This window comes from Cydia amplana, chromosome 14 (genome assembly GCF_948474715.1).
Source record: "Cydia amplana chromosome 14, ilCydAmpl1.1, whole genome shotgun sequence".
Lineage (NCBI taxonomy): Eukaryota > Metazoa > Arthropoda > Insecta > Lepidoptera > Tortricidae > Cydia > Cydia amplana.
This window is the reverse complement of record NC_086082.1, coordinates 11,604,470-11,628,416: the sequence shown is the minus strand read 5'-3', so window position 1 is coordinate 11,628,416 and position 23,947 is coordinate 11,604,470. Positions and strand designations below refer to the sequence as shown.

Here is a 23,947-nt window from a genome sequence, read left to right as displayed (position 1 = left end):
AACAACTGTACACTGGCTAATACGATTCCACAAATAACGTGAACTATGCACCAAAATGCCGACCTGCATTATGTTAAAATGTTCAAATTATCCACAAAAGCGCAAACAAATTGACGGCGTCACATATCACTCGTAATTAAAAGCTAAAATAATCCGTTTTTCTTCGGTTTATGAAATAAACCGTACGCCATTTTCGGTCGTCTGAAAGAAAGAGACAAGATTATATTCTTTTCATCAAGAGCGACAAGGACGCGCCAACTGCGCGTACATAGGTTACCATATCAGACATGTCACGGTAAGTTGCATTCAGAGTTTGGTGCTTGTCGTACAAATAAGATAAATACATAATACATTTCAACTGAAATATTAAGGATTTTTACTTGAACAATTTTTTTCTTGTAATTAGTACAACAATTAGCAAATTAGAGATTATTATTGGCCATATTATTGCCCGGGTCGCGTCAAATAAGAAAATAGTCTCAATGTGTACAATAATTATTCTATAGGTATTATATTCAGAAAAACAAAACTTAACTTTAATTTACATAACTAAATGTGAAAACTCTTAACTTCGGTAGCGAGTAGGTACATTAAGTACTACGTATAACTGCACTAAAATGATTTGTACCTTCTGTCAAAAATCTTATTCTATGATTTATTTTTCTTAATAGTTTTACGTTTCGCGCGATTATCGAAGAAGCGTAATCAACCTCTTTCTTTTAGAATTCAACGCGCAAGTGACAAACACTAGCCGTCTTTTTTTTAACTTAGGTAGTCTTTTAATTGTGCCGTCTCTATTACGCGTTTTGCGTATGAAGTTGTAAACAAATTGTAAGTAATGCTGCAACGTCACGTTGGAAGCATTTTTTACGCTTGTTATATTAGGGTATGGCTCATCTTGTATAAAAGATCATTGGTTCCAAATCGGTCAATTCGTCTTCGAGTAATCGGAAAACATGCATAATTATTACATAATAAAATATCTCGTCAAATTGAGATCCTTAGAGTGCGCGGCCGTGTGAGGCAACCTTCTCATTTTTAAAGTTGGTAAAATAAAGACAGAAGAGATGGCGGCATGATCTTGATGTCTTTCGGGAAGATTGGCCTAATATTCCCATAGAACGAGACGCGTGGAAGAAAGAGGGAGGCCTTGGCCCAGCAGTGGGACACAACAGGCTAACAAATAAATAAATAAATATAATAAAGACAACTTACATTATTTATCCGCACATCCCAATGCCTCAACGGTATGGCCTCTGGTTTGGACACGGGCAGCAGCAGCCTAAGGGGTCGGGAGCCACTTTTGACGTGTTTCGGCAAGTCTCCGTCGGAGCCGTCGGGGCCGAGCGCCCACAGCACTTGCATTGTGTCGTCCTGTTGAAATTAAATAAAGATTAATAGGCCTGAGTAGACGCTCGAAGTGGAGCGTTCGGCGGGGCGTGCAGCGTGGCGTCGGGGTCAGGAGGAACAAAGAAATTGAAGAGGTAAATAAGTTCAAACTCTTAGGTATTACTATCGATAGTCATTTGAATTGGAAAGCCCACGTTTTACATACTAAAACAAAACTATCCCAATTTCAATATGCGCTATTTACAATACGTAAAAATACAAATTTCGTTGCAGCACTCTCTGCCTATTATGCCTATGCCCATTCCTGGTTGCGATACGGTATCGTGATGTTTGGTGATAGTACTGATGCACACGACTTGTTTGTAATGCAGAAAAGCTGTATACGCATATTGCTAAACAAATATAACAGAGAAAGTTGCCAGCCTCATTTTTCGGAGCATGGTATACTAACATTACTATGCATTTATATTTATGAACTAGCCATGTATGTGAGGAAAAATATGCACCTGTTCCAAAAACAGCAAAATAAAAAGTTAAAAAACAAACTTCAACTACCTGCACCAAAACTAGAACTATTCCGAAGCAGCCCCCTATATTCCTCTGCAAAATATTACAATAATCTTCCAAACTACATTAGGTCAGAAGAGAAGGACGAAACGTTTGCAAAAAAGTTGAAGGCATTTCTTATTAATAAAAACTATTATAAAGTTGACGATTTTTTAAATGATTCCGATGTTTGTAACTTTGTACCAACCAACAATGTAAATAATTATAATTTTTATTAATATCATATTTAATAGCACTAGTCCTAGTTTTAAGTTTTAACTGCCATACCCGTTCCGGGTACATGAGATACGTTTTATGTTTTTAACATCTTGTAATTACCATGGTGCAATAAAGAAATAAAGCAGCGTGCACTAAGGCCGTTGCATTTGCTCCTATACATTTGCATTTGTTTAATGTTACATGCACGCCGCACGCTCCGCCCCACTGTACGCCCAACTCGAGGCCACTCAGGCCTTACACTAAGAACACATGGGTTTGATATTTCAACAGTTCTGTAACGCAGTGACAACAAAAAACTGCGGTATTATAACTGTCCCAGTTAATTAATGTGTGACTGAAGAAGTGATGATAATGTGACTTATGATAAAATTTTAGAAATATTAAATACTTATAATGATCGATGGCTTTATCGGGCTTATAAAAATACAACTTGGTATACGCTTTGCATTTTACGATTTACATTTTCAGTTGAATATAAATTCAAATACGGGTGCAATGAAACTGCATACAATTTTGGAGAAATTTGAAGTTTGAATGATTTTTCCAATGTATGGAGATAGTTTGAAATCCGGGAAAGGACATAGGGTACTTTTTAGGGTTCCGTAGCCAAATGGCAAAAAACGGAACCCTTATAGATTCGTCATGTCTGTCTGTCTGTCCGTCTGTCTGTCCGTCTGTCTGTCCGTCTGTCTGTCCGTCTGTCTGTCCGTCCGTATGTCACAGCCACTTTTCTCCGAAACTATAAGAACTATACTGTTGAAACTTGGTAAGTAGATGTATTCTGTGAACCGCATTAAGATTTTCACACAAAAATAGAAAAAAAACAATAAATTTTTGGGGTTCCCCATACTTCGAACTGAAACTCAAAAATTTTTTTTTCATCAAACCCATACGTGTGGGGTATCTATGGATAGGTTTTCAAAAATGATATTGAGGTTTCTAATATCATTTTTTTCTAAACTGAATAGTTTGCGCGAGAGACACTTCCAAAATGGTAAAATGTGTGTCCCCCCCCCTGTAACTTCTAAAATAAGAGAATGATAATACTAAAAAAAATATATGATGTACATTACCATGTAAACTTCCACCGAAAATTGGGTTGAACGAGATCTAGTAAGTAGTTTTTTTTTATACGTCATAAATCGCCTAAATACGGAACCCTTCATGGGCGAGTCCGACTCGCACTTGGCCGCTTTTTATCAATTATCTCTACATTCCACGCAGATGAAAGTTGCGGGCAGAAGCTAGACTACATATAAAACCAAAATACAAAAATAAATATTTCGTCTAAACACAATGTCTCTCAAATTTAACTGCCAGGCCTGATTGATAAAGCAATTACCTAAGCATCTCCGACAAAGTGAATCTTTGGGGATAACGATGAAAGCCGGCTGATTTGCATTCAGAGCATGATTTACTATGTAAGTATAACAGAGGGGTGGGCTAATGACCCTGCTCTTCCTTTAATTTGGTTTGCAGAACACTTGTTATTCATAGATGACAACAAATTGTTCGACAAGACACATGCATCACAATAAGCGTTTCCACCTTCTAGCCTTTTTAGGGTTCCGTAGCCAAATGGCAAAAAACGGAACCCTTATAGATTCGTCATGTCTGTCTGTCTGTCCGTCTGTCCGTCTGTCCGTCTGTCCGTCTGTCCGTCTGTCCGTCCGTATGTCACAGCCACTTTTCTCCGAAACTATAAGAACTATACTGTTGAAACTTGGTAAGTAGATGTATTCTGTGAACCGCATTAAGATTTTCACACAAAAATAGAAAAAAAACAATAAATTTTTGGGGTTCCCCATACTTCGAACTGAAACTCAAAAATTTTTTTTTCATCAAACCCATACGTGTGGGGTATCTATGGATAGGTCTTCAAAAATGATATTGAGGTTTCTAATATCATTTTTTTCTAAACTGAATAGTTTGCGCGAGAGACACTTCCAAAGTTGTAAAATGTGTGTCCCCCCCCCTGTAACTTCTAAAATAAGAGAATGATAAAACTAAAAAAAATATATGATGTACATTACCATGTAAACTTCCACCGAAAATTGGTTTGAACGAGATCTAGTAAGTAGTTTTTTTTTTATACGTCATAAATCGCCTAAATACGGAACCCTTCATGGGCGAGTCCGACTCGCACTTGGCCGCTTTTTTAACCTACATTTATCTAAATGCATTCCCTCTATTTCACGACTCGTCGCTATAAAATGCGTTCACCTTGTCCTGTTACCTCCTTTATGGTCTACCTCTGCCCTGGCCATCTTGATTTTTTTTAGACACAGATGTGTAACTTGCGGAATTTTTTTAAAAAGTTGGAAAAATTCTCGGATGTTTCAGTAAAACTTCATAGGAAATTAAGGAAACTTTCATTCTGTAAACGGAAAATTTACATTCCCATACAAAAACATGAGACGCATCCGAAATTTTTCAATATGGAAATTTCTCAGTTTTGGAAACTTTTCGACGGCACATCACTTTACACTTCTTTGTATCAGTATCTGGTGTGATATTTATTGCATAGTTGCTTTTCGGGAAAGGAAAACATCCTGAAGAATCAGCGCTTAGAACTGCGTTAAACCTGCATTGTCAATAAGATATTGTTTTCATGAAAAACAAATACTTACACCAATAACAAAGTCCTGTATGTCACACGTGTCCAGCATTCTTCTGAACTCGACAGTGGTGTGCGTGGCATTCTGGTAGCCAGAGATCAGCTCGACGTTCTGCACTTCGTCGGCCACAGCTCTGTCTTCGAACGTTAGTCCGTGGCAATCCTGAAAAGAAAATAAGACAAAAGGATAAGAATATGTAAAAACGTATGCTACAAAAAGTTCAATTACTATTAGGTACTTATTACATATTATTTTTGAATGCAAATGTTACAATCTTGAAACGTCCACCTGAGTCTTATATTGTACAAAAATTGCAATTTAATCAGAGTTGTTGGTAGTACAAAACGCGTGTAATTCGCAATTTTGTTGCCAATTTTGTCGAAAATGTTTACATGTAGCTTTCTAAAATACGACTAGCCTGGATAATGGAGAGTGGGGAATAAAGGCAAGGGACTGATTATTGTGACGGTTTTTTAGGCCCGTGTCCTGTGGTATGTGGCCTTTTGCTCGATATAATGATGATAAACATAACATTTTACGTCAGACCCTTGGTTTTATTCAGAAATACCTATTCCTTTTCATAGACCATATACTTTCATGGCTCGTAAGGTTTTTTATTTGGGAGATTATTCACATTTCCACAGGAAATTGAAGTCTGATGCTAAAATATGACCAGGAGGCAGACCGTCACCTGTCTGCCGCCTGGTCATATTTTCGCCAAGACGAGTTCCATAAATTTCCGGAATCGGTATAAGCAATTTAATATTTGACTTTTGCTGAATGAATAGTTTTCTTGGTGTGAATCTCCGAATATAAATGCGTAGAGAAGTAACCCTACTTCAACATACCCTACTTCAAAAAGTAGCTAATACCCAACTAATTTATTTATTTTCTATAATAACTTTTATTTATGTTTACCACAACGTTCTAAATACTGGACATACTTAAAGTATGACCTTCTTTTTTAGGTTTTTAACGAAATATAAATAATAATATCCTATTCAGGGATCGGATACCGGTATTTTTTGTATGGGAACGGAAACGGTATTTTTTCGTTCTTTGTTAATTACTTCATTTCTAATTGGGCAATCTAATAATACGAAGTCGTAACCTAAAAACACAACTGAGTCCTACATTTCGAGTATAAAATAATTCGAAAAATATGGTTATTTCTAAGTTTTTGCAAAAAACCGGTTCCGATCCCTGATCCTATTGCCAAATGTATGTAAGTAATTTCATTTAAAAAACAGAACACCGCTGTATCAAGTCTATATTTTTAACATAAAGATTTAACTAAGTATCTTTTATTACTGTCAGTTCAAAAATTGTTTTTATTTTTTTTTATTACTGGATACCAAAACATGCTTCATCAGATGTATCAACTGCTTGCTTGGTTAGTAAATACTATATTGTATTCTCTTTTAGTCTTAACTAAATAATAAACACTCAAACGCTGATTGACTGTCTGCTGACACCACTTAAAATCGTTTTTTATTTATTCAATAAAGAAACTCTTCAATAATTAATTGCTCTTGATCTGTATTCTAGAAAAGTAACTAGACTTGGGGCCCGATTCGGATTTTGAACTAGATATCTATTAGCCACCACCAAGATATGTCAGTGTCAAACAAGTATCAAAGGTGACGTTTTTGTTTGAAGAAACGACACTTTTGACACTTGTTTGACACTAACATATTATTATCTTGGTGGTGGCTAATAGATATCTAATATTTGACGTATCTTAAAGTTCGAATATGGCTGTTGGAGTGCTCTCGACTCCAAGGTCAATATAAACAAATTACAATATGAAACTCGTAAATTTAGGCAATTTAGGCAACGCAACACCACAGTCTTAAAATGATTAACAGCTCTTCTACATCATTCATTCATTCATTCATTTCATTCATTCTACTTATAATAGAAGAAGAAGAAGAATTTGAAATAATGTGAAATATTTATAAATATAAATATGCAGTACATTTTTAGCTAACTGTGTTTTATTAATACCCTTGACATTGAATTATATTGGGCCCAATTTCAAGTTGTTCTGATTACCCTGAAGCGAGCTGCCTTAAAAAATATAGAGTTGGATTTTAAAACTCAGTTTGAACCATGATTATTTTTGTGTTTTTTTTTTCACGGCATCTCTTTTGGTAACAGGTCAGGCAATAAAGAAAAACATTATTTTTCTTATTAGGCAAAACGCATGTTTAAATATTATAAATTCAAAATCCATACTAATATTATAAATGCGAAAGTGTGGCCGTCTGTCTGTCTGTCTTTCTGTCTGTCTGTTACCTCTTCACGCTTAAACCGCTGTACGGATTTAGTTTAAATTTGGCATAGAGATAGTGTGAGTCCCGGGGAAGGACATAGGATAGTTTTTATGTCGGAAGTCATCCCTAAAAAGAGTGAAAAGGGGGGTGGAAAAGAGAAATTAATGAAACGCCTGTAAGCAATTAAGCATTATACTCCAAATTATTGCCATTACATATTATCCAGGCGCTATACTTACTCTAACTGCTCGAACTAATTCCACGCAGACGAAGTCGAGGGCAAAAGCTAGTAGAAATATATTATTAAACTTAAGTTTACTTCACTTGGATTACGAGCATTAAAACATAATTTACGGCACTTGCACGTGATCCCGAAAGTTGAAATGACTATTCCACAAGAAAAACGGGCAGCTCGAAGGACGTCCACTCCATTTACTTGCCCTATCTCTAACTAAACCCCCCGGCTCCAACTTAAGATTTGTGCTCTAAAAAGTAATATTAAATTCCTAACAAAGTTAAACGATACTTTATTATTTATAAAACACCGGGCAAGCTAATGGCAAAACCGGATATAAGAAAAACAGAATTTTATTTCTGTTTCCAAGTTTATTTTTATTTGGAAACTCAATAAAAGATACGGAAACGTCGATCAAGCGTCCGCAATTGATCGGGAAGCAAACAAAAGTTTTAGAGACGATTCTGAACAGAACATTTCGAACCCGCAAGTAATAAAAGCAAAGCATTTGGAAACAGATTACTTAATGCAACAGATAAGCAAGGCGCGAATAAACACGGTTCCGAATTATGGCCCGGTCCAAGATATTCCATAAATGTGACGGTAAAAGGTACCTTATAGCCGCTGGCGCTTACGTCGCATAGCGCCGCAATAATATTGGAGCGGCGTTAATAATAGCGTAAGCGCCAACAAGGTACCTTTACCCGTAGGACGTCACAAATGTGTATTTATTATACGGCAGTCGCGCAGTAAACACAATGATGTGAATGATTTAAAATCCCTAAATAATTTTCGTTTACTTTTGATCCAAGGAACAAAGTGGTAAACTTAAACCTGTTTCAACTTCAGGCAACATTTATACCACGTCGGTGGCAAACAAGCATACGGTTCGCCCGACGGTAAGCAGTTACCGTGCCTGCAACTCCAGAGGCGTGTTGCCGACCATTTAGCCTGTACACTCGGCAAAAACCTGTAAGTACACTCCTATTATGAAGAACCGCATGTAACCCATATAACGCAATAAGTTCTAAAATTATCTTTAAAAGTGGACTTTCTTTAAAAAAAATTAAAGGGTAGGCAATGCGCAATATTGTACGCGTCTGTAGGCTACGGTGACCGCTTACCATCAGGCAGGCTGTATGCTTGTTTTCCACCGACGTGGTCTTAAAAATGTTTTTATTAAAATATGTGAAGTAAAATACGTGGGTGAAGTTAAGTAATCCGTGATTTGGGTATCGAAGAAATTATCCCAAACCGAGCTCCATACTTTTTGTATTCGTATCGCTTAGATAAAAAGCAATACCTTCGGTAGCGGCAGATGATATTGAAATAGGCAGATGTGCAAGTGTGCAATAAAGATAAAGGAATTTTTTTTTGCCGGCAGATGTCTACGCACGTGCCACATGTCGGGCACCTGGCGTGTGTAATGATACCAAATGTCAGTTGGGGTGAAGAATTTTATCTTGCCCTTTGTCGGCTGTCGAACTTCTGTTCGACATCTACCTATAGGCCTCCGACAAAGAATAAGGGCTCATTTAGAGGGAGAAGTTTCATTACATTGCGTCATTTGATCGGTCGGCTGAATTGATGTAACCTCAGTGGTCCGTAATGTAACTAAAATCGTATGCGAGTTCGCGCGTCGTCTCAATGAGCCCTAAAGCATTCAGTAATGCTAAGACCGAAATGCATGAGTCGTAGACAGCTTCAAATAGGGCTGACAGACTGAGGGATTTATTTTTGTTGTAGTCTCACAGACCAAATTGTACAAATACGAATAATCAACAATAAAGATAAATTTAAGTTCATTTAGAGATTTGGGTAAGACGGGATAAAAAATGTATTACAGGGAACTCGTCGCTCCAACACAGTCATTTTATACACATAAATAAAATGGGAAGTGTTATAACTGCTATAAGAATACCTCTCCTCGCAGGCACTTAAAATAGTCATGTTATGTTTATCTAATGGGTAAGCGATGAGTGATACGAGTTTTAAATAGACATCGGCCGTGTAGCAAAATAGAATAGGGATCCTTTTATAAACAGCAAGGGCGCCACAAGGGTGATTAAAATAAATCTTAAGATTCCGTATTATAGTTTGATCCTTAACTCTCTTTTGTGTAATATTTTATGTTTTATTCTGGGTAGCTCTAAAATATAGAAAGTATTTAAACGATTCGCAGGATCATTTTAGGTTCCTACTGTTTGCAAAAAAGTCAACCGCGCAGCAATATCGATATCAAAAAGTGTCAACCTGATTTTCGTCCATCGCTTCTGACTAGTCTCCCCTAAAATGGTAGTCAGTAGTGCTTTAAACAACCGTAATAAGAGCCAAGTGGTTATCGGTGTGGAAACTTCCAATCCAATCAATTTGCATAGAAACAGATAGGAATAGGGCAAACAGTTCAGTGGTTTTCCGTAGCTTTGTGATAAGAACGCTTACGGACTATTAAACTATTGAGTCCTTGTTTCCTTTTATTGATGGTTTGGTTTAATAACCGGAAAAATATTGGGGAAGGCTTAACAAAACACGTTAGATAAAAGTGTTATTGTTACCAGTATTTTTAAATTAATTTGGTATTAAGCAGGAACGTCTACAAAGTATGCTTAGGAAAAGTGCAAAATTCACTGTCTTCGGCGAGACTCTCGCAACTCCGGGGATACCAGTCCGCCGCTCTACTAACTGAGCTATGTACCAAGCCTTAAGCAAGACAGTTTTCAATTTAATTTTAAGCATTATTCTTCTTATTTATGACGATACTTGTGTAAATAAAAACATTTACTTAGTATAGAAGACTCAAGCATCGAGGTCGCCTGACAATCATCCGTTTAATAAATCAAACACTCAACTAATAAGGATAACCAATTAGACAATAGCAGATAATTAAGTATAGTTAAACTGGTATAGAATCTTAAATTACGGAGGATATGATATAAAAAGATCGGTATTGAATCGTGGGAACGGACGTGGGGCGTAAATCTGCGAATCTCTGCTAAACCAGTTTGTTGTAGGTATTTCATACTGCACAACTATCAAGATTTATGGTAGCCTGTGCTTTTGGGTCTTGGCGGGTGAACTTGCGTACTTAATATTTTGGGAGGTTTAACGAGAGTAACACTAAACCCGGCATGAGACGTGATATATAGGATCCAAGTATTCTAAGTATTTCAACGATATGTAATACGATATGAAACAATAAGTGTAAGATAAGTGTACAATTAGTTTAATGAAAAATACGACTGACATGACGGTTTTAAAATAAATTACAATTATTTGCATAAATATGCTGAATTTGTTTTCACGATAAAGACTCTATTTTATTTAAGCTAGATAAAAAAAAATCTTAGGAATATTCCTATTCACTGAAATAATACCTAAGAAGTTTTTTACGATAAATCGTGGGCAAAATTGGATGTAATAAGCGTAAAACTAGTCTGGACCTTAGACAATCCACTCATTTTTACGACTTCGACCGCACCTTCAATAAATCCTAGATTTTGCGGCTTCTTGAGAAAAACGACATCAAAATGGGATCAAAACGTTACGCAATTCTATTGTGTAACAGCAAGTTCAAGCGGAAACATTAAAATTCTTTGTACGGTCACACAAAAGAATAAGTTTCGAGAATCGAGCCTGGTAGTTTGCGCATGAGAATCGGGGGACAATAGGTAAGCATGTAAATCGACGTCATACGCTGATGTTAGGTTTGTCACAAACAAGTGTTGCATTTAGGTATGCCGATTCTAAGACTTCTTTTACACTATCCAAGGGTCAACGTTTTAAAATAAAAGCCATCACATAGTAAACAATAGAAATAATCAGTTTCTGAAACTTCAAAGAGCAAGTATTTAGTGAATTAATTTTGTATTAAGCAGAAACGTCTGCGAACAAGACAGACAAGACAGTGAATTTTTCCACTTTTAATTTATTTCGAAGCTTAAGTATTTAGTGTACAAAAATGGTCGATTTTGGTAAAATAGAAGAGCGGCAAATATACATTGAAAGACCCGCATGCGGCCCGGAGCTGTGGTTAGACGCCGTCTATTCTAATACGTCTCTTAGTATATTATAATGTCGAAACCGCTTTCTAGACAATCGTTTGGTATAAGAATATGAAATACAATATGTGATTTTGAATACTTAATAAATTTTGTTCTTGAGCTACGATTTTAACCTACAAAATTATCGAATCGAATACATAGGAAGCATACAGGATTGCGTATTTAAATAATTTGATGTATCAATCATCAAAAGTAAATGTGATGTAGGACAGTGTGAAAGTGCTCTAAGAAGTATATGTGCGTCCAAAGACACACTTGGTTATGCTTCTGTGCAAGTTTTAGTACTTATAATAAAAAGAATAGCGTAATATACGTTGAAGAATGCAGCATTAAGGTCATAAAACAGTATGGCTTTTAATAGCTCATCTTTATGAGAAATCTTAGAGACAAGTTCATCGTCATCAATTATGTCGTTCTAAAACAAAAGGTACTTACCACGTTGTTGGTTGGCGTTTAAATGGTTAGAATTTTATAAAACTATGAAAAATATATGTAGGAAACTGTACTGATGCTATGAGAATAGACAATTCAACAATATCTCAACATCAAAATCTATCTATAGTATCACATACATCACATTACCTATTACAAAAAAAGTGTCCAAAGCGCTCAATAAAAAAATATCCTTATTTTTCTTTTATTTACAAACAAGATATATACAGTGTATTACTAAAAGAAATTAAAAACTAGCTTAAATCTAAAATAGGCCCTTGAGGCATTGTACCATTTTTCTTTTATCAACGTACTGCTGTTGTTACGCAATTGAACCTCTGCGTGCCTCTGCCATACCTTTATAATTATATTCATCTTGTCAGTTGAATATCACCCATATGACCTTATTATTTCAGCTTTTAATACTCTGTATGTGAAACAGCTACCTGGTAAAAAATGTATTTTCGGCAACCTTACATGTTTCGCGTTAACAAAATGGTAGTCCTAATCAGGCATTTGTAATCTTCGCGTGAATGCCTGATGTTTTCATAATGGGGGTACAAATCGGAGTAGGTAGGTTTTAAGATTTATCGCCGGGGATTTGAGTAGACTATATCGATTTGGAGAATCGTTGAAGAGCGTGCAATGGAATACGCAAACATATGAGACCGAGGGTTTACTATTAATCCATATGTACGGTCAGCAATATCTACTTATTAGCTTAGCACCTTTGCATATGTCGGCGGCCAATCGTAAGATGGCATATTTCGAAATTCCTAGGCATATCGTGAAACGTGAAAATCTTTGACCCGTTCCCTGAGTCGACGCGGGGCTCCTATTTCTGGGCAGTTTGCCCTTCGGGCATCTAAAGCAACCTAACGAACCTATCCTACCTATATATTGGTTTAATGTCACTATCGTCAAAACATTACACAGGAACATTACGATCTGCCTGATCTTACGATCGGCCGCCGACACATACAAACTTCTCTACTATAATAATATAAATACATATACGCGAACATAACTTCGTCTGTCTGTCAATATATAAGTTGAGTTTTTTTTTCAGTGACCGGGTCAAAAAGTTTGGAGACACTTTGCCGTTCTAAATACCTACTAAGAATTCCAGAGGTGCAGATAATTCGATATTGAGATTAGATTGAGAGAGAGTTAAAATACCATACCTATCAGTATAATACAGTGTTAACCCGAAGCATTAGAGCGCAGTATTTCCTACCAAAAAATATTTGTATTACCTACTACTTTGAACCTTTAAACGAGAAATTCTTGTTTATCTCTCGATCTCGAAAACGGCTCTAACGATTTCGACGACATTTGCTATACGAGGGTTTTTGGAGGCGAAAATCGATCTAGCTAGGTCTTATCTCTGGGAAAACGCGCATTTTCGAGTTTTTATATGTTTTCCGAGCGAAGCTCGGTCACCCAGATATTTAAATTTTAAATGTATAAGCAACGTCATTTATATTCCATCTCATTACGTTGCGCCGCAAACGCAAAGCCCACTTACCTACAATGCAATACGTTTCAATATTCCATACCAACTTGCAACGACCATTGAACCCATTCAAGCCATGTACAACTTAATTGGTAATGACGTAATGAAAATCAAATCAACCCTGTGGCTGAATGTCAACACTCGACGTTCATTAAATAAAACATAGTGTTTGGGCTGCGCTTGATTGGACCCATCCACTAATTATTGGCATTGACACTAATTATTTACAAAACCTCATATGTAACTCGGTCATTGCAAAACCAACTTTGTATTATGTCACAAAAGGTACATATTACAATCAGATTACAATAGCATCGTGATAGAGATAAAAGCTAACGTTACAAAAGGAGATCTCGTGAGAGCATTTTGAAGTACATATGTGCAAAATACTGATTTATAATTAATTTTACTCAGGTGGCAAATAGAACGACACGATGTATATTTAATAATCATTAAATGTCAATACGGGCGTTTTAACCGCTTGTTATAACTTATAACGTAAACCAAGTGACATGAATTTGCAATTACAATTTAGATTTTTAACTACTACCTATTCTAACTATTTAACAACTAGTTTTGTAATAACACTGTTCTTAAAAATGTCCATATTGTCGTTGAATCACGAATCGTCGTTAAGACAAGTCAAATAATACCTCGCCTTGTCAACTGATTTAATTCCCCAGTTACACCAGGGACGTTGATAAAACGATCGTTAAACCTTTGAAAAAATACTCAAAATTCTTTCTAAAAAATTCATTCTAATTTCGGTGACTTAATAAGGTACCTACGGCTAAAGATTACAGTGATTAAACCCTTGAAACTATGTTAAAATACTCAAAATTCTCGCTCCGGCTTAATTATGGGAGGAGATATAAATATCGACAGTAAATCCAAGAATTCTCGATTTGAATAAAATAAAATCGATCTTTAGTTTATCATTGAATTCAGATCGGGAATAACTTAAAGCTCTGCGTGGCCTCGTGGTCGTTTTTGAGATGCTTTTACGTTCGTACGAAGTAGATAAGATTAGAGAATGAAGTATTTTTTGTCCAATTAATCGAAGACTGAATACGTGTTCGCGAGAAATGCTTTTAATTTTAAAAGTCAACTTTATTGTCTTTTTGATATGTGACGCGATGACCCAACAAAAGCTGTTAAATTTACATCTCATTCTAGTAAATTGGTAATGACACTCTTTGTTTGGAGAATTGAAAAACAAATAAACCCGGGCCCGGTGCAGGTCAACACTCGCCTGCGTTTCTTTTTAATTCCTCGCACGTTCGAATACATAACATCAAAGTACTGGTTATTCCCGTCGCTTCACCGCAAGCCAGAGTACGTTATTAGCCAGTATAAGAGTGAACTCCGAATACGGATAAGATATTTTACTTTAATAACAAAACTTCCGTGAGTCACAGACATATTAAATATTAATAAAACCGGCCAAGTGCCAGTCGGACTCGCGCACGAAGGGTTCCGTACCATTATCTATAAAAACGGCAAAAAAATTACGTTTGTTGTATTGTATGGGAGCCCACTTAAAAATTTATTTTATTCTATCATTTAGTATTTGTTGTTATAGCGGCAACAAAAATACATCATCTGTGAAAATTTCAACTGTCTAGCTATCACGGTTCATGAAATACAGCCTGGTGACAGACAGACGGACGGAAAGCGAAGTCTTAGTACCTAATAGGGTCCCGTTTTCACCCTTCGGGTACGGAACCCTAAAAACGGGTCACTCACGCTCCAACACGGTTCACGGTCGGGGCCGGGTAACGCAAGTTCCTGATGACACTACTCGGTACGGAGTGAAACATGTCATGCGTTTTAGACTTAAAATACGTGAGTAACCCGTTTTTAATATATATTTTAATTTGTATGTAAAATAAAATAAAGCGCTGGTGGCCTAGCGGTAAGAGCGTGCGACTTGCAATCCGGAGGTCGCGGGTTCGAACCCCGGCTCGTACCAATGAGTTTTTCGGAACTTATGTACGAAATATCATTTGATATTTACCAGTCGCTTTTCGGTGAAGGAAAACATCGTGAGGAAACCGGACTAATCCCAATACGGGCCTAGTTTACCCTCTGGGTTGGAAGGTCAGATGGCAGTCGCTTTCGTAAAACTAGTGCCCACGCCAATTACTGGGATTAGTTGCCAAGCGGACCCCAGGCTCCCATGAGCCGTGGCAAAAATGCCGGGACAACGCGAGGAAGATGAAGATGATGATGATGTAAAATAAAATAATAGTAATTGACTTATTGCCCTTAGAAACAGAAAATATTTTCCGTAAAGTCGGAATGCGGACTCCGAAGCTTCGAAGGATGCTACCGAGGATAAGCGCTAAAAGATATTGAAAGAGAGATTGAGTATAAAATGCCATCACCAACACACCGCTTAGCGATAGCACGTAAAATTTAATCGTGAATCTGTAAAAGCCGTTGCTATTTAGAAAGGCTATTCTTATTTTATTATTTATATTAAAGGTTATATTAAAGGGTACATTATATTTATTTATTTTCTAAAAGCTTTAAATACCAAACGATAATATCAGGCCAGTTATAAAAAAGTAAAATATGTAATTTATTTTTACAAATATCTAGGTCCTGCCTAACTGATATACGGTAAGTGTTTGGTAAGCACTGGGTAGTAAGGCTGCAGGTGCGCAGGTGTCCCCTATGCACCTTGCTCACGCACCTTGTTTCAATGCAGTGTCCGAAGCGGGCTTTATAGTTTATAGTAAGTGATTAGATTTATTGAAGTATTTATATGTTGATCGGTTGATCAATAGGTTGAAAGCAGAAACTTTTGACGACCTATTTATTCTAGTCGGTAAGTTACCCTACGAAGTTAATGAATGAATAAATGATCATCATCTTTGTACTCATAATACAATTATTATTATTGGGCTTACTGTGCGACTCCATAAATTTGAGCAAGAATATCCGGCAATACATTTATGACCAATGAAAAAGCCATGGCCGACTATCACTACATAGTATATAACAAAGTTCCCGCTGTCTGTCTGTCTGTATGTATGCTTAGATCTTTAAAACTACGCAACGGATTTTGATGCGGTTTTTTTAATAGATAAGAGTGATTCAAGACGAAGGTTTATGTATAATTTGTTAACCCGTGCGAAGCCGGGGCGGGTCACTCGTAAAGTATAAACACAACTAGGCTAGGATAGGCAAGACTTATTTAAATAAGACCGGCTACTTTTACCATTTGAAATACGACCAAGATAGGCCCTACCTACGGCTAAACGAACACCCACATAAATTCACTAATACATACTAGTACATATTCGTTTCTTATAAGGTAAAATAGGCACTAAATGCCACATAGATAACCACTTTGCATTACCTAACTACTAACAAATCCGGAGCCACTGAACTTATGAGCTGGTAATTAATGGGCTAGTCTTGTATTCAGTCTTTGATTCTACAGAGTTAGTAAAAGGCGGTATTAAAGTTGATAATGTGAAATTACTTGAAAAAAAATACATTCATTATCTCATCATTTGCAACGTTACAAGCTCTATCACAATTTGCAAAAGGCTTGCAGCTACAGTCGAGTGCCTAAATTATGTATACATTTCTTCAGTTTAATCCATTGCAATAAGGTGAAAAAATTTATGTTTATGAACTCAACTATACTATTTTGTGTATTAGTAATAAAACATATATAATTAAAAAAACATTACCCTCTTGTCTGTGTATGATAAGGCTCCTGATGACCGAATCTATACAGCACAGCACATCCGAGGTTACAACAAAAACAAACTAAGTATACTACATTTCAAATACCAAGGCCCGATTGCACTTGAGACGGTCATTGGGCGTTAACAATAGGATTAGTGATAACAAAAGATACCTGGCTAGACCCTTTTGCTTAAACAATGCAGATTGCACCGACGCGTGCCAATTTGAAGTGCTCCAAATTAGATAACAAAAGGCAAACATTATGAGCTCCATTGTTAAGTTTCAAGTGCAATCGGGCCTTGGTATTTGAAATGTAGTATTACTAGACGTGTGCGCCGCGCCGGCGCGCCGCCGCCGCCGGGTTTTTTTGCCACGCCGCCGCCGCCGATAAATGATCGGCGTGAAATCGGCGTGACCTTGAGTGTTGTTAATTAGCTATTCCAAGTTGGTATTTGAATTACAATATGGATTTTTATGTATTATATATTTTACAGTTCTCAAATATACATCAATTATTAATTAAATGAAACAGAATAGCCAGTTGCACAAACTATTTGACACACAAATTAATAAAGTAACTGAGTAATCCTAAGTATTCACCGTGAAGAAAGATGAGGAAACGATAATATGAAGTAGGATTTATCCTGTTAATTGTAAATTCACATTGCCTCACATACGAAAGCAGAATGCTCCGTCATGAAGACTTACAATTAACTAGACAACGAAAACACAGGGCTCATGTAGTAGAGTCCAGCAAAAATCTGAGAACATTGATGTGCGAAAACTCTCAAGACCAGTTTCCTAAAAAAAGTCGTGTGCCAAAAATTTAGAGAAACAGAAAGAGAGAGAGACAGAGTGACCACACTATAGATTCACTGTCTCTCTGGCGAATAGCGCAAATGCTTGCCCCGCGGAAATCTGCAAGCTGTAAATGGATGAAGCAACATTTTCTTATCACTCGTTGCTTTCAATTAACCAAACATTTTTGTAGTAATTACCGACGCACTCGGCGATTACGAAAAAGCGAGCTAGTTTGTATATCTTGGGTTGATAACCAGTGCCAGTGGTTGCACCGCCGAGATACACCGAAGAGCTGGCAAGGCTAACCTCGATAAGATCTGGAAGAACAGAGGTATTTGTCGTGCAACTAAATAAGTGCGCTTGGTACGAGCTACCGTCTTTTCAATATTCCAGTAAGGTGCCGAAACATGGTGCCTAAAAAAGTGTGAAGTGGCAAAGCTTGGCGCTTTTTAGATGTGGTGTTAACGAAGACTGCTGCGTATACCTTGGACAGCTATAAAAACAAAATCCTCAATTCTCAGAGAGCTCAATATCGCCACTCAGCTCTTCACAACATGCAATGGGTGAGCTGGTAAGCCCTTAGATTCTTCGGACATATTATCCAACGCACATGATGTGGAGAAAAACATGAATTTAGTCCGAATGAATGGCAATCGTGCTTGCGACAGTCTGCACCGTGAAGTCATACGGCTTATGACCGCACGAAATGGAAACAAATTACATGTGGTCGCGATCCTCAGCAATGAAAAAACGAGAAAGGAGATACGTCTCAGTGAGCCTGATGCTTGTACGACAAAAAAACAATTAAAAGGAAGCCAGCAGTCGAATCCACTATGTCATGTGTCACTATGCCAAATTTCAAGGGCATTTCTGTTTTATTAAAGTACGACATTTTTAAATAATACGAAAAACCATGTCAATCATGAGAAAATGGAGGATTACCGATCGAAGGTCAATGGGACCAGGTAAACCCTTATTGCAAGCCAGTTACTAGGGAAATCAAGTCATTATACCTATCCTATATTCATTTACAAACCCTATTTTACTCACAGCCAATCAAAACTATACCTACGTAGTTCACTGACCAGCAACCTGGATTGATCAAATTTTCAAGAAAAACAACAATTTAATGATTTTTCTTAAAAAACCTGAAAGTCAAGGTCACGCCGATTTCACGCCGAAAACACGCCGCCGCCGCCGATTTTTTGGCAAACGCCGCCGCCGATCATTTTTTAATCGGCGCACACGTCTAAGTATTACCTAGTCTCAGAAAAATACACATTAACAATGATTGTCATATCACGTCAATGTTGAGACAATTGTATAAGTAATACATCTCAGGAAAAAATACACAAAGAAGTCGTAAGAAAAATCATTCAGCGGAAAAAATATATTACCTACTTACTTATACGAATAACGAGTTGAACCTGTAAAAATATTATGGAAAGAATTCTCTTAAAGGCGTTAATGGGTACAACAAAAGCTTGTTTTTTGTATTTTTATTCGCTTTATTAAATCGTTTTCCGTATGCCATGAAAGTTAAGATGAAAACATTGAAAACCAACTTGTCGACGCAGTTTTGTATTGGTGTTTTGTTTTATTAACATTTAGGGAAGGAACGGACACGTTAATTTAAATTTGTTCCGAAAAAGCAGTGAAACAATCAATTCTTAAAGCAGTTTCTTGGTTAATAAAAGTTAATAACTCTTGCAAACGCCAAGCTCACTGGGAGACAAGCATAATATTTATAAACGTGACCAGTGTTTTTCTTTGCTTAAAATATTATTAAATCCAGTATTAAACCCCCTATGGCCTTATCTTATAAAATATATTGATCACGGATAAAAATAATTGAAAACAATCGTTAAAACCGGCGTAACAAGACAAATTAGGGATATCATGAATAACGTTTACCAATTAATCACGCATTCGTTATAACGTTTATAATCATTCATGGTTTCGTGCGTGTCATCCAAATGTTACCAATTCAGAGCGCGTATGGATGTGTCGGTAACACACATGTATATGTAGAGTCCATTTAAAATGCTGCAGTGTTGAAGGAATTTTAAACAGACCGATTTGGACGTGAGAGGGTTAATCAAATTGTCGAACCTAGGCCGTATTAGGTATGGAGAATTTGTATACGTATCAGTATTAGAAATGGACGAGGCCAGAGTACCCAAACGCCTTCTAGAAGGCCGACCGGAGGGCCGCAGAAATAAAGGCAAGCCCAAGCTATGATGATTGGCGTATACCAGGACATCAGGACCTTAGGAGTAGAAGTTGGAGAAGGAAGGCCACAAATAGATCGGACTGGAGAGACTTGCTTGACCAGGCTAAAGCCCAGATGATGATGATGATTAGAAATGGTGGTTTAAACTCTCTTCCTTATAGACCTTGCAGTCCTGCAAGACTTACAAGAGCAAGAGGCAGGTCGAGACCTACTATTTTAACCAATTCACGTAGAACATACCGATTTTCATAAAATTGTATTACATAATCTTATTGAGTTTATTCAGTTTGCTAATAGGTACCGTATGTACATTGTACGGCATAATACCTCGAGTTCTAATAGTTGCTGTTTTTGCTCGAGTCTCAGCTGGCAAGCAACTGAAGGGTGGGTGTTAAATAAAATTAATTGGCGACAGAACTAAAAAGGAACTCATCTTAATTAATGGAGAGAAAATAACAATTTATTTACTTCTTGTCCTTCTTGAAACTTTTATTTAAAAAATAATGTTCTAAGAGGTCGTCTGGAACAGAACGATTCTTAGCAATAACACCGTCTACTTTTATAAAATTTTAAGGCGTTTATATTGTACTTGCTGAACAATTTGTATTTGTAAAGAATAGCCATAGCTTAGCAAATAATGTAACTCAATGCGATCCCAAAATCCCAATTTATTAAGGAAGTTGTCTTAGCTTAGACACGTTGAATCCAAATAGTTACCAGTATGAGTTCATCGTATGGAAATTCTAGTATTTGGAATGTAAATTTACATAGTAATGTAGTCTAAAGTTACGTCGTTCAATGGAAACTTATTATGTGCATACATAATTTAATCATATTTTATTGACCTTTCCGTAAAAAATATGATTAATATGGGTAATTGGTTTGCTAATGAATGACTAAATAAGAGTTTTTTTTGTCTGATCTATGTTTGTCAATGTGTGGATGGGTCAGCAACACCATTTGCAAACCACTTATGGTTTTTAATTAAATTAAGTACAAAAAAACTGTCAGTTTCTACATTTGAAAAAACAAAATCTGCTCAAATGGCCGACTGCATAACTACCTACCTACTTTACTTTTCAACCCCTGAGCATACTTTTATTCGAGTTAATGGCCATCTACAGATTGTATCATCAGCCCAGCTCGATGGTAATATAAAAAAAAATATTATGAAATTGGTTTTGAAATGAAACTTGCATACTTACAAACTTATTTACATTTTTTTACACTAATAACTTTCGGAAAACCTAAACATAAACAGTACCTATGTGTAATCATAGGTTTACCGTGGATTGATCTACTCTCATCACCATCAATTTCGGTACTGTCAGTCAATGATCTCTTGGGCGAGTGGGGAGCAGCAGGCAGTTAAGATTCCTCACCGAAATTGATTCCAAAACTTAGTACAGCGATGATAGATATATAGACTAAAATTGAATGCATATTACTAGCCGATTACCGCCCGGGGTGCCCATAAACATTAATTCGATCCTCTACACTCAAAACTACATAACAAAAGCAAGATAGTGCCGTTCCTTTCATTCGATACTGTTTAATTGGGAGTTAGAGAGGGGTAGAGCGATCGCGATTAGGTTTAGGACTTCGGGGTATCCCAAGGATCGATCATAGATTAGCTCCACTTCCTGCTTCTAAACCAATTTGGATTCCGAAATGCGTATTACCACGTTACATTTAATATCCTTCGGATGTGCGATTGTAGATTTTTGAGTTTTGTTACGAGGGTCGGAAGGTTGAGAATGGTTTACGAACCGTAGCGGTGTGGTTAATGTAATGGCTTTGGAGGTGGTGTTTTGTTTTTACACAAAAAAAGCTTGCCCGCTGATTCTAAAAACCATGGATGAAATTACAGCCGTTGAGCTGTTAAATTGATACAATATTGTTACAAATGTTATATAAATTTCTCAAAAGGTTTTATTAGTTATGTGGAGGTTCTAGGATTAGGGCATGAATACCAGAATTCCGAAATCCCGAAACATATTGAGGTCTTCTTCGAATTTTGCTTAACAAAATTTTCTAAGTAATTAATAAAATATTACATCCCAATAACACTCAGACTTGTCGCCAATAACAAGGTGTAATAAAACGAATAAATTGTATAACAAAGCCTGTAAAAGCCCACCCCATTCTAGCTGTAAGCCTGTCATCTATAAATTACATATATGACAGGATCTGGGTAGATCCGATTTACCGGACGGACCTAATGGATCGGCAAACACATGACTATATTAATTACTGTTTAGAAAAAAAAAGGGTCTGATTTAATAGTCCATTTTATTATCATTGTTCGAGAAAGACTCGCATAAATGTTTCCTTGTGTGTTATGTAATGTATTATGTAAACTCATCTAGAATCGAATAGATAAACATGAATCAGATGGTAATTAGAGCAAGGCCTTTTATCGTAAAATGTTAGTAAGATCCCATACCATGTTGATCAGAATTATACATAAAGATTAATGAGTAAGAAATGTTCATACAAATTCCTCGGATAGTCATAATTATCTACAAGATCTTAATATAATTGCCACATCCGAGACAAATATAATAAGTATAGACACTTCACACATTAAAATGCGAGCGGTTGAAGTTGAAGGGCGTGCCAGTAAAATAAACATAAGTACATATCATAAATAAGTATCAAATGGTTTTCAAGGTTTTAATTTTCATTGTACTAAAGTGTAAGTGGTATACGTAAATTTCGATGATAATTTATTCTTCCTAAATCTATCCAGTATAGACAACCACTGACTCTGTTTTAAGCTTTAGACGCCTCGAAGAATTAATATTACCCATAGACTAGTGCCATTTTTTATAAGTATAGCACCAGTCTGACTCATTCTACGTGACTGTACTACGCCGTGAAGGGCTTTATGCTGAGTAGGTACCATAGACTAACCTCCTATGGTTTCCGCGTTTTGAAGCTTGCACGAAGACTCGTTGGTCACAGATATGCCGAACAACTCACTTTACCTTACATGATTTCATACTATAATCAGATAATCACCGTGGGTCCACTCTAAACAATTTTTTCTTAAGTTGTCTGTCAAAAAAATCAAGGTTTCATCAATCGGGCCCCTTTTTTTGAGTCACAGGAACCTTCCGTCAAAAAGCCGCTCCCATACCTACAATCAAAGTTTCATTCTCATTTTTGAACGAGACGCTTAAATTACATGAAACAGCATGAAAATTTACGTTTACAGAATTATATGTCGTTTTACTGTTAAGAGTAGAAGTTTTTTATTCAATTATTTATATAAAATTTCATGTCATTTCAGAATTTCGTTTTAAAATGAGAGCATAACTTCGTTTGTATGGCGGCAGCAAGGTTCGACTTCGAGTTAATCAAGTAATAAAGTAATTAGATGTACTGAAATGAGCGGTTGTGCTCTCGTATAAAATTGGTACGGGAGCGTGAGCCGTCTTATATTATGCTCCATCTAGTGGGTGACTGATCTGTGGTACAGTCGCGCGGGAAATTGGTTCCCCAATCGTTGGGGAGTTCCTTATCCCAAAACTGCGTAGAATTGACGTTTTCGCGGAATACTAATGCATATGGAAGCGGTTTGAATTATTCGTTTAGACTGATTTGTTTATTTTTATTGAGGGGAAAAGGGAGTTTAGTTAGATATTTTTCGGTTTTTGTTTTCTTCGTCCGATGCGAAATGGTCGATGTGACTACAACTTTGTACACCGAAGCATTATTCAGTTTGGTTTTGACATCACGTGACATAGATTGTATACTTAGTGATATTTCGATAATATCAAGTATCGTGCGACTTGAAACGGCTAAAGTCAGTACCAGAGGGCCTACCGCGAAAACCGAAATTCGCAAATTGCAGGGATCTTTCTCTTTTGCTCCAATGAAGGCATAATTAGAGAGACAGAGAAAGAAGCCCGCAATTTTCGTACTTCGA

At 36.7% G+C, this 23,947-nt stretch overlaps 1 protein-coding gene across 1 annotated transcript in view; it reads right to left on the bottom strand.

Annotated features, from left to right (window-relative positions):
• The window catches only part of LOC134654137 (MOXD1 homolog 1-like), an 83,862-nt gene that overhangs the window by 12,845 nt on the left and 47,070 nt on the right, over positions 1-23,947 (bottom strand). Inside the window, exons 3-4 of the mRNA XM_063509586.1 lie at positions 4,767-4,916; positions 1,216-1,374 (exon numbers count right to left, since the gene is read on the bottom strand). Coding sequence (XP_063365656.1) covers positions 1,216-1,374; positions 4,767-4,916 — 309 coding nt within the window. The remainder of the gene's footprint in view (positions 1-1,215; positions 1,375-4,766; positions 4,917-23,947) is intronic.